The sequence below is a fragment of the Phlebotomus papatasi genome, chromosome 3 (genome assembly GCF_024763615.1).
Source record: "Phlebotomus papatasi isolate M1 chromosome 3, Ppap_2.1, whole genome shotgun sequence".
Classification (NCBI taxonomy): Eukaryota; Metazoa; Arthropoda; class Insecta; order Diptera; family Psychodidae; genus Phlebotomus; species Phlebotomus papatasi.
In genome coordinates, this window is record NC_077224.1 from 1027677 (window position 1) to 1041334 (window position 13658).

Here is a 13658-nt window from a genome sequence, read left to right on the forward strand (position 1 = left end):
TGAGAAAAAGTCAGAGTAAGAGCGCATGAGCGAATAAATTTATTCCCCATTTGAGAGCAATATAATAATATAATACGACTAGAGAAGACCACAAGTAAAATTCCATAAATTTTGGTACAATTCTACAGCCTCTAAAAATGTTTCATGAATTTTTTATGTTCCAGCTCTAGAACAGTTTATAAGAAAAGTTTTTTTTTTGTTTTACTTTTTTTAGACTTGGGTATAGTTTAGTGGATTTTTAAAATTTCCTCATTGAAGAAAATATCTAATGAACTTGATATTAAACATTTTCTTCAATATTTCTTCCAATATCTTCCATATTTAGCTTCAATAATATTTATGGAAGAGTTATATTGATGATATTTGTCTCAGTGTGTAATGGCCTCTACACACTAGAAAAAATTATGTCCATATTGAAGAAAATTCCCTACGCTTGTGTAGGAAAAACTGTGAAATATGGACATATTTTTCTCTAGTATGTAGAGGCCATAAGGGTATACATACAATATTGAAATAAAATTTGGAAGAAAAACGATCCATATTGAAAAGAATATTGAAGAAATTGCCTACACACTAGACAAATTTCCTTCAATAATTCAAATTTATGTCTATATATTTTACTAATGTATAGGCGATTTTCATCAATATTACATATTGATTGGAAATATTGATGAAATTTTTTCCTAATGTATAGACAGCTTAAGAAACTCTGCACTTTTTCAATTTCGATAACAAGAATTTTATTTCGTTCCTTATGGCTCCGGCACACCTTTTATATCACGAAAATTTCATGAAATCAAAATTCGAATCCCTTTCTTTCTCACATGCTTTGGATATGTCTATCACATTTTCTCGTGCTCTTCTTCTTCTTTTAAACATCACACTAAATTCAATTTAGCTCAATCGAATTTGGTATGCGAAAGAATAAGATAGTCATATTCAAAACATATGAGAAGGAAAGCGTTTCGAATTTCGATTTCATGAAATTTTATTTATTTATTTTATTTATTTATTTATTTCCCAAAAATGTGCCTAGGTTGCGTCTGTCGCCGACTTACCACTGCCGGTCTCCCTGGTCTAAAAGGCGTGCTGGAGCCATTAGAATACTGAAGTTTCGAGAAAAGCTGGATTTCGGTATTTGTCCGTTTTTTCGTTCGATTGTATCCACCCTAAAGCCCAAACGATAGGAGATATCAATTTATGGTTTTCAGTAATTCACCAAAAAAATCTATCTGACCGAAAAAATTGCTGTTCTGATTTTTTGAACGTGGAAATTACTGAACTGATCTCAATTGGAAATGCCTTGCCAATGTAGCAGGTATTGCACGAAACTGTAGGAGACAGTACGTTCCCTTCGAACGTTCATGCCTTCGCATTTTTTTTTTAAATTTCCTAACGGCGTTGTCACACTTGCACATTAAAATTTTAATGTGATTCACATTGCAAAAATAAGTTTAAATTTACCTAAAGCATAAATATTTTTCACATTAAAAAATTAAAGAGAAAATCGCATTAATTTTTCGCATTAATGCTATAAATCGATTTCTATCAAATTTTGCGGGTCAAGTCTACCTTTTTATCAACAAATAGATCAAATTTTGAATACAAAATGATTCAAACACACAAATTACACATTTGGACTCTCACCAGCGACAATTAATGTGAATCATATTAAAATTTTAATGTGCAAGTGTGATAACACAGTAGGAGGCTACACATAATTATTACAAATGACAAATTATTGACAAATATTTAATAGAAATGTGGAAGTCTCTTAGAAAAAATTAAAGAAAACTCACACTATTCAAAGGTATGAACGTTCGAAGGGAAAGTACTTTTCCCTATTTAATTTTGAGGTGGATTCTGGATGAATTATGAGCCAGTTTAAAATGCTAGGAAACCTGGGGCAAATTATGAGAAAAAGAAAAGGAAAAGGGCATTTAAAAATCGAAACCTTTCAACATAAAAGAGGCTCTAGCTTTAAATACATTATCCCACAGCTCCTTATTAAGCTTCTCAACTATGTAAGGACGTAAGTTTCTGTGTCAGAAACTGAGTGACAAAAAAATCTTTTTTTTTTGAAATTTTAAAGTAAAACATAATTGCACTGAGAGAAATCCGAAAAGTTAAAATAACATTCCGGAAATGTTTATTTTACCCCGCAGTATTGATCCGAAATCGGTGTAAATATTATGCTTTTTAGGTGTATTATGGGTTAAAGTTACCCTTTTTTCATGTTAATTTTACACTTAAAAAGGTGTAAAATTAACATTAAAAAATGTTGATATATTTTTACACCTAAAAAGTGTTAAAGTTACGAGGAAAAAAAGTTAATCGCACCCTCTTCTTTTCTCAGTGTTGCTTTGAATCTTCAAGGGTAGAAAAAATAACGATTTACGATAAAGTTCCTTTTGCCTCTATGATGAATTCCCTCTCAGATTTCTTATTTTATATTGCACTTTCTTCATATTTAAAAGGGCTCTTTCCATAAATTTCTCCAGAGATAATAAAAATTGTTTGACCTTTATCCTTTTTTATAGCTTCAATTTCAATTGATTTAACTCTGTCTCGGAAGAAATTGAAAAATTAACCTTTATGCAAACCATCTTAATTAAACGGGTGCAGAGTTTCTCGTGGATTAAGTCAATCCTCTCTGAAATACCCTATAAATCTAAAAATAAATAATAAAACAAAAAAATCTTTCTTATAGACCACCCTAGTTCTGTTGTTCCTCTCCAAGTTCTACTTAACATTTTTGCTTTTGTTTAAAGAATTGATACAATAATTCTCTATATATTTTTTTTAATGTTTCATCAATCTTATTTTTTGGATATGTCGATGTCATTGTTCCGGTAAATTTCGGAATCTTGATCTAAATTCAAATTTTCCACCTGTTCATCCGACAATCCATCTTTGTTATCTGACCTGAAAAGAAAATTTAAGCATTTGGTATTTAAAAGAAGAGTTAGAATTGATTTATTGGCAAATTACTTGAAGAGAAAGAAATCATGGCTTTCACTGTTGACTTCTGATTCGCTATTCCTCCTCTCGAGGGTCTTTCCCACCCTCTGGAATCCCTGTGCAAAGACATCCTTAACTTTATCACTGGCATCAATCAGCAGATCCAGGCTCTGCCTTCGACCCGTATTCTTCAGACTAGACTTTGAAATCCACGTTGTAATTCCCTCACTCTTCTTCTTCCCCACAATCCCATCGTCCTCATTCTGGAAAACTGTTGTGCATGTCACCTTGCGGCTCTCTTCACTTGAACTGAAACTATCACTGTCAACGGGAGTTTGATCATCTGCCCCATTTGTATTTTGTGAATATCCAGAGCTTGTACTTTCAGAATTTGACAATCTAATCTCCGTCCATTCGTCCACATTCAAATTACTCATCCCATCCAATTTAATCGGAGACGTATCGTCCGTCTGATACCCATTGCTCTCCGAGGATGTTCCCCCAAAGCTCCTTACATCAATGTCACGCAGCAAATGCGGACAATCGAGCGGTGGAAATCTCTGTTGCCGCACAGGACTCGATTTTGTGGATAACTTTGGCGGAAAGTCCAGGTACTCATCATTTGACTCAATTTGACTAGAATTCGAAGCACCATACTCCACTTCAATTGCCTGTCTCTCCTTTCTCATTTTGTGAATCTCCTCTGAGATCCTCTCGAGATTCTTCAGAGCCTCATTGTAGGTCATCTTGGCATCTGACACTCTGGCCTCCAAATCATTGACTTTCTGTTTTTGAGACTTTAGCAATCCATTGTAGTTAGCCCTAGTCTCGTAGTAGGGCCTAAAAATAACGTGACATATTCTAAAATTTTCGATCTATTTTGAAAATTAAAATTATAAATAATTCGTATTGAATTAGAGCACAACAAAATTAAAAAAAAAGACATTTTTGATAGTAAAAATATTCCTAGTGAATGTAGTGAATCATGTTTTCTTTTGTGAGAAAATCGACGTCAGGGAAAGTTAGTAGAAGGGAAACGGAATTCGTCGGAAAATGGAGTCACTCTTAGGAAACGGCAACTCTTTCCAAAGCTTTCGGCTCGGTCTCCAATCCTTCATCAGTGATCAAATCAATAAGGAATTTCCAGAGTTTTATCTCTCAATCTGTCCAAGACTTTACAGGGCATAACAGAGGATGTGGGGGCACTTTTCTAACAATAAACAATTCACTTTTTTCTACAAACAACTTTGCATAAATGTACAATTTTCCAAATTTTTCTTGGTGTTCTGCAATAGTCTTTGATAACTTTTGAGAGAGAAAACTCTGGAACTTCCTTATTTGATTCGACTACTAATGAAGGATTGGAGACCAATCCGAAAGCTTTGGAAAAAGTTGTCGTTTTTCTAAGAGTGGCTCAATTCCGGTTCCCTTCTACTACGTTTTGAGGGTAGCCTAAGTGAAAATTTCGTCCATGACCGAAAAAATTTTCGACATCGAATTTTCGAAGATCAAAATTTACCCATTCTGGAAGACCAATTTCCTAAATCTTTCTTACCTTTCCTAAACAGTATTCTTTCCGTACAGAAGTAGATCTTGAAAAATTCAAAGATCTATTTGAAGATCCAAAAAAGAGACTTTCTTACTTCTTGATAATTCCGCAAAGTGGCAAATCTTGTTCGAATTTCGAAGTGCTCAAGTGTCAAAATGTGACGGTCTTAACATTGTTGTGAGGAAAAAAACAGAACAACGACGTTTACTGCTCATGCCCCATTACTTAATCACTCCATAATCACTGCGTAACTCTTTTGCCAGCTTTTTAGTGTGATATTTGTTAAATTTTCCCCACCTTGTTCGAAAATTTAGTATGAAAATTCGAAACTGAATTTGAATTCTTCGAACTTCAACGACATTTTGTGCAAATAGAATTCCATTTACCTTTTATCCAAGACACTATTGGAGAATCAAAATCTATTTCTGTTTGGGCTCATTCTGTTCTGTCCGTTAACTTGTTGTAACCCAACTAAAGGCCAAACGGAAAGGAACACAAATTTTCGATCCTCGGGGAACCCACCATAAGGCCAGTTTCAGACCTAAGGTTTAGCCCAGTTCGCGATGGTCTCGAAATTCAAAATAGCATCCAATTGTATTGGTTTTCAAAATTTAATGGATCACTTGTCCATGTTGTCCAATCGTTGTCCAATTAGAGAAGTTAAGCCATATGGCTAAGCTTTAGATCTGAAGCCCGTATAAGTCAACACAAGGATCATTATTAGCCCACCAAAACCTTGACTTTCGGTTTACAGTAGACTCTCGCTCAGTCGGGCATATGGGGCTAAATGTAATTTAAATTATCGAGAGATTCGGGCGTTAGTCATGATAAATTCCACAAAAAGCGCTCAATTATAAAGAATTACGATAAAACAAGGAGAACTACCGTGAATTTGAGCAAATTTTCTTCAAAATCAAACGTGGAAATTGTCAACATTTTTTGCCCTATTGAAAAAGAGCCAATTGAGCGAGAATCTACTATATTCGAAAACGGCTCCTACGATTTTTTTTTTACTTTTTTGATATATTTTGAAGGTGGCCCACGTGAACATTTTGTGCGTACAATCGTATTAGGGGGAAGTGTGGCACCTTTGAAATTGGGATTTTTCTCTAATGTTTAAGTGACTTTTTACTGATTTTGTCTATCGGTTTCATTTTTATTGCGTATTTTCGGTCCGCAAAAACTGTCTCGTCGTTAAAGGATTAAAAAGGTTAAAAATATTTCTATGATTTTTGTTAAATAAGTTATCGCGATTATAGAAATGTTTTTCATTCCAAAATGGTTTATGGTGCTATTCCAGTGAAAATATGAACATGTTTTTTAAGCACATGACTGCCCTCAAGTGCTTCTGCATTATCAACTGTTCTTTGTGTAGGTTCCTGTATCGACTGTTTTTCCCCATGCTCTCTGTGTTCAAAAACAACCAAACAGTGGTGACAAGAACCAACACAAACAAAAGTCGATAACGCGCACTTGAGAATAGTCACGTTCTAACAAATGTTCAGGAGAAAAATTTCCCCTTTTCATTTTTTATTAGAATAGCACAATTATGCTTCTACAATTAAATATTCCTTAACCCTTTAAGGACGATTGGAACACCGGTGTCCTATAAAGAAAATAATTTTTCCTGATTACCTAAAGTTATTTTTTTTTCTTATGTCTGTACATAATTATAAAGTAGATGGTTGAAGGAATCTAGAATATTTTTTGCAAGTATCTAGGTATTTGCTAGTAAATATTTAAGCTCAAAAATAGCGAAATTTTAAATTCTTACATTCATAATTGATTTTATTTATTTTTATACTTCCATTTTTTTTTAAACAAAACCCTTTTGGCAATAGAAATTACGATACTTATACGTAATATTTTTCATTAAAGCGAAAAATATTATTCATTGGAATTTTCAGAAAAATGACTTAAATTTTTGGGCTATTTTTGTCCCTATCGTTCATAGAAGCACAAAATACACCAAATCAGACTCTGTTGGACTTTACAAGGTTAGACGTAAGACTTATCATTGATTATGTTTCTCAGTTTATTTTTTTTATTGTTGATTTTTAGTCCGTAAAAAGTGTCTCGTCGTTAAAGGGTTAAGGACGATTGGAACACCGGTGTCCTTTAAAGAAAATAATTTTTCCTGACTACCTAGTTATTTTTTTTTATGTTTGTACGTAATTGCAAATTAGAAGGTTGAAGGAATCTAGGATATTTTTTGCAAGTCTCCACCTATTTGCTATATAGTAAATTTTTAAGCTCAAAAATGACGAATTTTTAAATTCTCATATTGAAAATCGATTTTAATTATTTTTTATACTTCCAGTTTTTTTTTAACAAAACCGTTTTGGAAAAGGAAACTACAATACTCAAACATAATATTTTTCGTTAGAGTAAAAATTATCAGTCATTGATATCCTCATAAAAATTACTTAAATTTTTGGGCTTTTTTTGTCCCTATCGTCCATAGATGTATGACGTTTTACAAGTTTTGTTTATGGGTTTCAATTCAATTTTTCAATTCAATGTATTTCTCCTCAAGTATGCTTAATGCGGCTGCCGACCGACTTCACTACCGATCTCATCAGGTAAACGGCAGAAACCACTGAATCACTGATCGTATATGCCAAATACATGTTTACAATATGTCATTTATGAGAAAATAGTGGCAGTTGTTGCGCGGGATCAGGGCAACAGGAGCAAGCATAATGAGGAGTAAGTGACAGCTTGGCCTAAAAGGCACGTGTTGCTGGCACTGGGAAAAAAAAATTATAAATTATAAGTGGGATAGGGATGGGAATAACAATAAATATAAATTAGATAGGGGATAGCGACTCTGTATTGTGGGGAGGGAGTGTAGTGCAAGAGGAACAAAAGGAGCAGAGAGACAGGGTAGCACAGGACAGGACAGAACACCTCGGCAAAGATGGCATCACAACCCCCAGGCACCCAGGGATCGTTCCGCCACCCACAGTCAGAGGCCCAGACCATAGGGTATCCCATGGGGTAGAAAAAAGAGTAAAAACGGATAACGGCTATGACCCAATTCGTACATGCTCGCCCTGTACATTGGTGGGTAAAAAAGAGGCAGAAGGCCCAGAAAAAAACCCCACAGTAGAGCGGCCCAGTAAGAAATAGACCAGGCGAACGCGAAACAGAAGAGAAGAACCCCAACAGTTGAATTGGGTTATGAAACACCCCATAAACAGGAAGCATGAGTGGCGGGCGGCGGGACTATAACCGGGAAAACCTAAGAGCGCTCGGATGCGTAAGTATGCCATAAGTGTTTCCTCAAGAGCGGGAAAAAGGAAAAGTGGCTTGCATTGTGGGATCTCAGATCTCTAGGGAGGTTGTTGTATAGGACAGGTACCTGGTATAGAAAGGAACGCCTGAATAACTCGCTTCTAGGAAGGGGCAACCTCATTTGTGAACCCAGGCGAGACTCCCGACCACCCCTCGAGCTGAAGTACCCGCTTCGACCATAAAATACTTTTAATGTTTTAAAAGTATACAAATATTTAAGTGGGAGTATTCCGAGATCTAGGAAGCCCTGCCAGAGTGAGTCGCTCCTACGCTTCTGCAGAATTGCACGGACAGCAAATCTTTGTGCGCGACGAATGGGCGCAAGTGTAGTTGCATAAGTACCACCCCAGAATGGCAATCCATACAGCAACTTAGACTCCACACAAGAGAAATACATAGCTCGGAGAACATTGGTTGGGCAGAGGCGAGCAATTTTATAGGAACGGCTTATCAGCGGCAGGAGAGAATTGGCCAAATTCTCGGCGTGAGGTTTCCAAGAGAGCATCTCGTCGATGAAAACACCCAGATATGTATATCCAGACACAAAGGGAATGGGAATACAAGTGCCTAAACACTGGGTACCGGTGCATGAGGGTGAATGGCAAATAATATCATCGACTGCACCCACAGATCTCGATGGCAAGAACCGAACTGCTCTAGATTTTGTACTAAGAGCCATCAGATGGTCCACCAAACACGCCCTAACCAGCTGAAGGTCAAGAGTGACATCTCTGCAAACATTAGGCCAAGTACCACCCCGGCAAACCAAAGCGATGTCGTCCGCATAGGCCACAATCCTACCAGATACATTCAACCCAAGGAGGTCGTTTATATAAATAATAAAGAATAGCGGCCCAAGAACGGTACCCTGAGGCACACCAACCCTGACCTCTACAGGAGGACTCGTGGAACCACCCACCCGTACCGCCTGCGTTCTGCCTCTGAGGTAGGAATTGAACAGAGAAAGTGTAACACCCCTCACACCGAGGCCCTCCAGCTTATGCAACAGAATATCGTGTGATACCGTGTCAAAGGCTTTGGAAACGTCGAGGAAAACAGCCAACACCTTCTCACCGGCGTTCAGACCACTGTAAATTTCGTCAAGGACAACCTCCATAGCTCTTTCTGTATTTAGCCCCCTCCTAAAACCAAACTGCATGTCATTTAGAGCACCAGTTGAGGAAAGAAAATCCAATAGGCGGCTACTAAGGATTTTCTCAAACAGCTTAGAAAGCACTGGTAACAGTGAAACAGGACGGTAGTTGTTACCCACAGTCCTATCACCCTTCTTGAAAATGGGGACCACCGTAGCCATCTTGAGACACTGGGGAAATACGCCTTTGTCAATGCAACGATTTATTAATGTAGTGAGGATGTCGACAACATTCAAAGCAATTTTTTTCAAACAGTGAGTTGAAATCCCATCACATCCTACAGATTTCTTATTAGGAAGCCCCCTAATCAATTGCACCACCTCGAAACTGCTGGCAGGTCTGAGGAAGAAACTGGGCTGGGACCGACCAGGAGGAAAGGACTCCGTGGTAATATCACGCGGTGAGTCAAGCGAACAAACCTGGTCAATTATCTCGAGGGGGGCCCTTATAAAAAGATCATTCATATGTCTAGCAATGGTTTGCTCATCTGATTCACAGACCCCATTTATGCTAATTTCCTTCAACACCTTTCTATTTGAACTCCTACCAAGCAAATCATTTATGATAGCCCATTGCTCTCTTGGATCTCCCCTTGCACAGCGGAATTTATTAGAATAATAAAATGATTTCTCATTAACAATTTGGGATTTTACAACACATTGTAAACGATTCACTCTCTCTTTAAGACGCTCATCATCTGGATGTCTCTTAGATAGCTTACTTAAATTGTTTTTCCGATTAATTAAATTAACAAGGGATCCCGAGATCCATGGTTTGAGTCGGACAGTATTCCGCCTACCACGACGTACATGTGTACAAAATTCAATATGTTCTTTGAGACCCTCAACAAATAAGGAGAACCCCAAGGATGGGTCCTCAGTATCAAGCACATCCTGCCAGAACTCAAGGCGCAGTCGATCATTCAAATCAGAGTAGTTGATACTCCTGTTTTCGGGTCTAGCAGAGCGGGGATCGAGATGAGTGGACACAGAGACTCGGCAATGCAGCATACAGTGATCCGAGATCCCCAAATCCAAAACAGCACAGAGATCGTCAACTAAGGGAGAAAGGTGCTTCACAAACACATTGTCAAGGCATGAAATGGAATCACCAGCAATACGAGTTGGCTCATTCACCAAGAAGTCAAAGCCATACGAGGACAAGAGGAAAGCACAATCATCTCTCTCATGCGTGTTGGACAGTATGTCAATATTAAAATCACCTAAGATATAAACGCTATATGATATGGGTTTCATTTCTATGGCTGATTTTCGGTCAGCGAAAACTGTCTCGTCGTTAAATGGTTAAGTCGTATCAGGAGCACTCGAATTATTAGAATTTGCTAAATAAAAAGTATTTCATGCACTTAAAAAAATATAGTTGAGAGCAAATAATAAAAATAATGTGAAACTACTCACAAAAAGCATAATTCTCGCTGGTAGGCCAATAAATTAATTAACAGAAGATTTCTTCGAATATTCATGCTAAAACAAGAGAAAATCAAAATAGAAAAAAAGAAAATTATAAAGAAAAACCAAAATAAAGAGGAAATACCTTGAGGATCTAATTGCACTTTTTAGCTGTGCTTGAAGCTTTGCTACGCGATTATTGGCCACTTCCTGCTTAAGTTCGCAAATCTTCAGTACATTTCGAGTATCCGTGCACTCGAGCTGTGACTGATTGACACGACTAGCAGCATGGCTGAGCATTTCCTGGCAAGCTGTATCTAGAGTTGATTTCTCTCCTAAGCCCTGTTCAGCCAGGTAGACCATCTCCTTGGCTGCAGCATGAACTGATCGGGCTTTTTCATAATTAACACTTGCCATTTGTGTCTCTTTGGCCAATTGGGAAGCATAGAGACGTGCTTCATAGTACGGCTTGGCTGTTTCAATGGAATTTCCCAATTTATGAGCTGATTGTTTGATTTTTTCCACACTCTCAGCCAGAAGTCGCTTAAATTCAGACTTTGCTTCCTACAATAAGATGGTAAAAAAAGGGTTAAAGGGTATGGAGGAAAGGGAATTTTCTCCAAAAAGGATATTCTTTTCTTACATCGAGCTCCACTTCAAATTTATTTATATCATCAGTCGCTGAATTGAGTTTCTCCAGTTCCACCTGAAAAAAATAAAATATACGCACAGTTTGCCAAATTAGATAAGAGAGGGGACAGTGATAAGGGGATGGTCCACCAATAAATTCCCTCACGCAGAAAGGTCAAATTAGACAAACCTGAACTCTTGGATCCAGTGGAGTATTGCTGTCTACAGACATATTGCACTTTGTAGGAATTTTAAACCAATTTATTGCTTCAACTTTGGCCTCCTTTCTCCTGTAAGCTCCTTGAAGAACTTTCCACTCATCACCCAACACCACCCACACACGCAATCACGTTAGAAAAGTTGCCGCAGAGAGGAAATATGCAATTTCTCTTCTTCCTTTCTGCCCCTTCTTTTACATCTTTTTTTTTGCATGGGACTTCTTTAGCACATTTTAACAAGCACAACTTCCTCTCGCACAGACCAAACAAATCACTTTTATTAATAGATTGATGGGCTAATTGAATGATTTTTGTTTGCTATTGAGCACCATCGAATGAAAAGACTTTTAGGAGACTGATGAGAGAAGAAAAATGACAGTGATATTAAGGGGCGACAGATATTGCGAGAGAAACTGAAAAACTTTGACCATCAAGAGTGATTGAGCATGCGCTCAATCTAATGTACAGTACTGCTTCAAAATTCAATGAACATTTTAATTTTACTACGTAAGATAAGAAAATGTTTGCAAGATACACTGTAAAACATATTGCTATGTATAAACACAGAGAGATAGAGATAGAGAAAAAATCTCTGAAATGCGACAAAATATTTTCTTTTCTATTTTACTCTTATTAGCAGGTCGTGTCCCTTCTTGTAATATGTACTTTTGCATTCCCTATTGACCAAAATAGTGTTGTACAAAAGGGTTTTGCTCAAACCTATCCTGAATTTTGGGACAGCTCAAAAGAATATGAATCTTCCAGCTCAAAATTTCATCCCAATGTTTTTGTTGTAATATCGACAATTATTCACAATTAACCCAAATAACTGTATTCAAATAAATTATTAAAAGGATTTTCTTGCTGAAAATGACTTAACTCTAAGGAGTTAAACAATTTTCACATTAAAAACCTCTCATTTTCTCTAAGTGAATTTTCGCGGCATTTCGAAGAATCCCAACAGGCACCACCAAATTCACTTCGGCTTTTCTTTTAGCTCAGGCCTGGTTTAGTGTTTAAAAGCTCGATACATGAGTGCCATATCTTTTCACTGAAAGGAATAAAGGGAAACGTATGAATTTAGGGAATGTAGCAATTTCTCTACTGATATGCTGCGATCGCTGCGATGAAGAAACGTTTCTGGATCGATTGATAGGTGATGAGAAATAGATCTAATAGAAATAGAACAATGTGCAGCGGAAAAGTTTTGGAAAAAACAGCCAACCTTCTTGGAAAAAGCTAATTTACATGAATTGTAAACTTAATGGGATTCCAGGGGGGGAATTCTGTAACCCTGTGAAGTGATCACCTGTCAAAATTGGTGAACGCTTCACTAAAGTGATCGCAAAAGAGATTCTGTAACTTGCGATAGCTTCACGTGAAGGGATCACTTTTAGGTTATGTGTTTCACTTGTCAATTTTTCAGTGAAGATGATGTTATCACTCGGTGAAGCCACTGAAATTTTTTTTCATTATCAGCTTGAAAAACAGCACTACATCATTTCTAATACTCAATTCTAGTGTTTTCCATTGTTATTTAGTTCAAATATTGATGAAAATCTTAAATTTAATAAAATTTCAACACATTTCCCCTCTCTGCTTCACGCAAAGTTACAGAATAACTTTTCTAGCAGTCGTGAAGAGAAGCCCGTGAACCTTTCATTAGTGAATCGTTCACTAGTGAAGCGTTCATCGAGATACAGAATTCCCTCCCAGGGAAATTAATCACTTTGAGTTACTTCAATGTAATGAAAGAGTCATAGAAAAAGAGCTGTGCCTAATTTGTTAGATTCAATGCACTTGCTTAATAAAAACGTCCGACTTTGGCCAAAAGAAAGGGCATGATCTTTCAAAATGACAACATTTAAATCGTACGACTAATAACAGACGCTGCCAAAATTAGGAATTGAAATAGGGAATTCTCCAGTACTTGGAATATTCTTCAGATATTCAGATACAGAACCTTCAGAATATCATGCGTACCATTTTAATAGGGAAATAGGGGAAATACATAAAAAGGAGACCACTCTTACTCTGAGCGTCTCATTTCTTCCAATCTCTGCGGAATAGTTTGGTGTGCAAAAATATGTACTACGCTGTCTGAAACTGTCTAAAACGACCCTGTGAACTTTCTTCAAGAAAAACGTGTTTTTTCTTAAAATTTGATAAGCTCATATAACTTTGGAGGACAAGGGTTAAGATCAATGGACTTTATATCTTTGATTATACAAATTATATTTCTGAAAGAAAATATCACTTGAAATTTACATTGTGGAGTCCCACGAACTTATGCAATCATTCAATATGTTATAATATCTTTGAAATTGTTAATACGAATCGTTTGGGATCGTAAAGGATCAAATTGATCCTTTTGTAAAGGATGGATTAAATTAACATGTTCTATTATGAAAAATGTGCATTCGTAGTGTGAAATTTGGTC

The 13658-nt window shown here is 36.8% G+C and overlaps 1 protein-coding gene across 2 annotated transcripts; it reads right to left on the reverse strand.

Annotated features, from left to right (window-relative positions):
• Positions 1-16: 16 nt before the first annotated feature.
• On the reverse strand, positions 17-11663 carry LOC129806395 (SH3 domain-binding protein 5). Of its 2 annotated transcripts, XM_055854950.1 has the most exons (6): positions 11191-11663; positions 11014-11076; positions 10516-10934; positions 10380-10445; positions 2992-3801; positions 17-2925 (listed from the first exon to the last, which is right to left on the reverse strand). In XM_055854950.1, the coding sequence occupies exons 1-6, from the start codon at positions 11230-11232 to the stop codon at positions 2820-2822; spliced, it is 1506 nt and encodes a 501-aa protein (XP_055710925.1). In that variant the 5' UTR covers positions 11233-11663; the 3' UTR covers positions 17-2819. The 2 variants fall into 2 exon arrangements, with proteins under 2 accessions (XP_055710925.1, XP_055710926.1); XM_055854951.1 differs by lacking the exon at positions 10380-10445.
• Between the last annotated feature and the right edge of the window lie 1995 nt (positions 11664-13658).

Excerpts from the sequence above, each read along its gene's own strand:
- LOC129806395 (XM_055854950.1), bottom strand. The coding sequence starts at position 11,232 with ATGTCTGTAGACAGCAATACTCCACTGGATCCAAGAGTTCAG. Across the intron at positions 11,077-11,190 it reads CACTGGATCCAAGAGTTCAG|GTGGAACTGGAGAAACTCAA; the intron begins GTTTGTCTAATT and ends TATTTTTTTCAG. Across the intron at positions 2,926-2,991 it reads CATGATTTCTTTCTCTTCAA|GTCAGATAACAAAGATGGAT; the intron begins GTAATTTGCCAA and ends TTTTCTTTTCAG.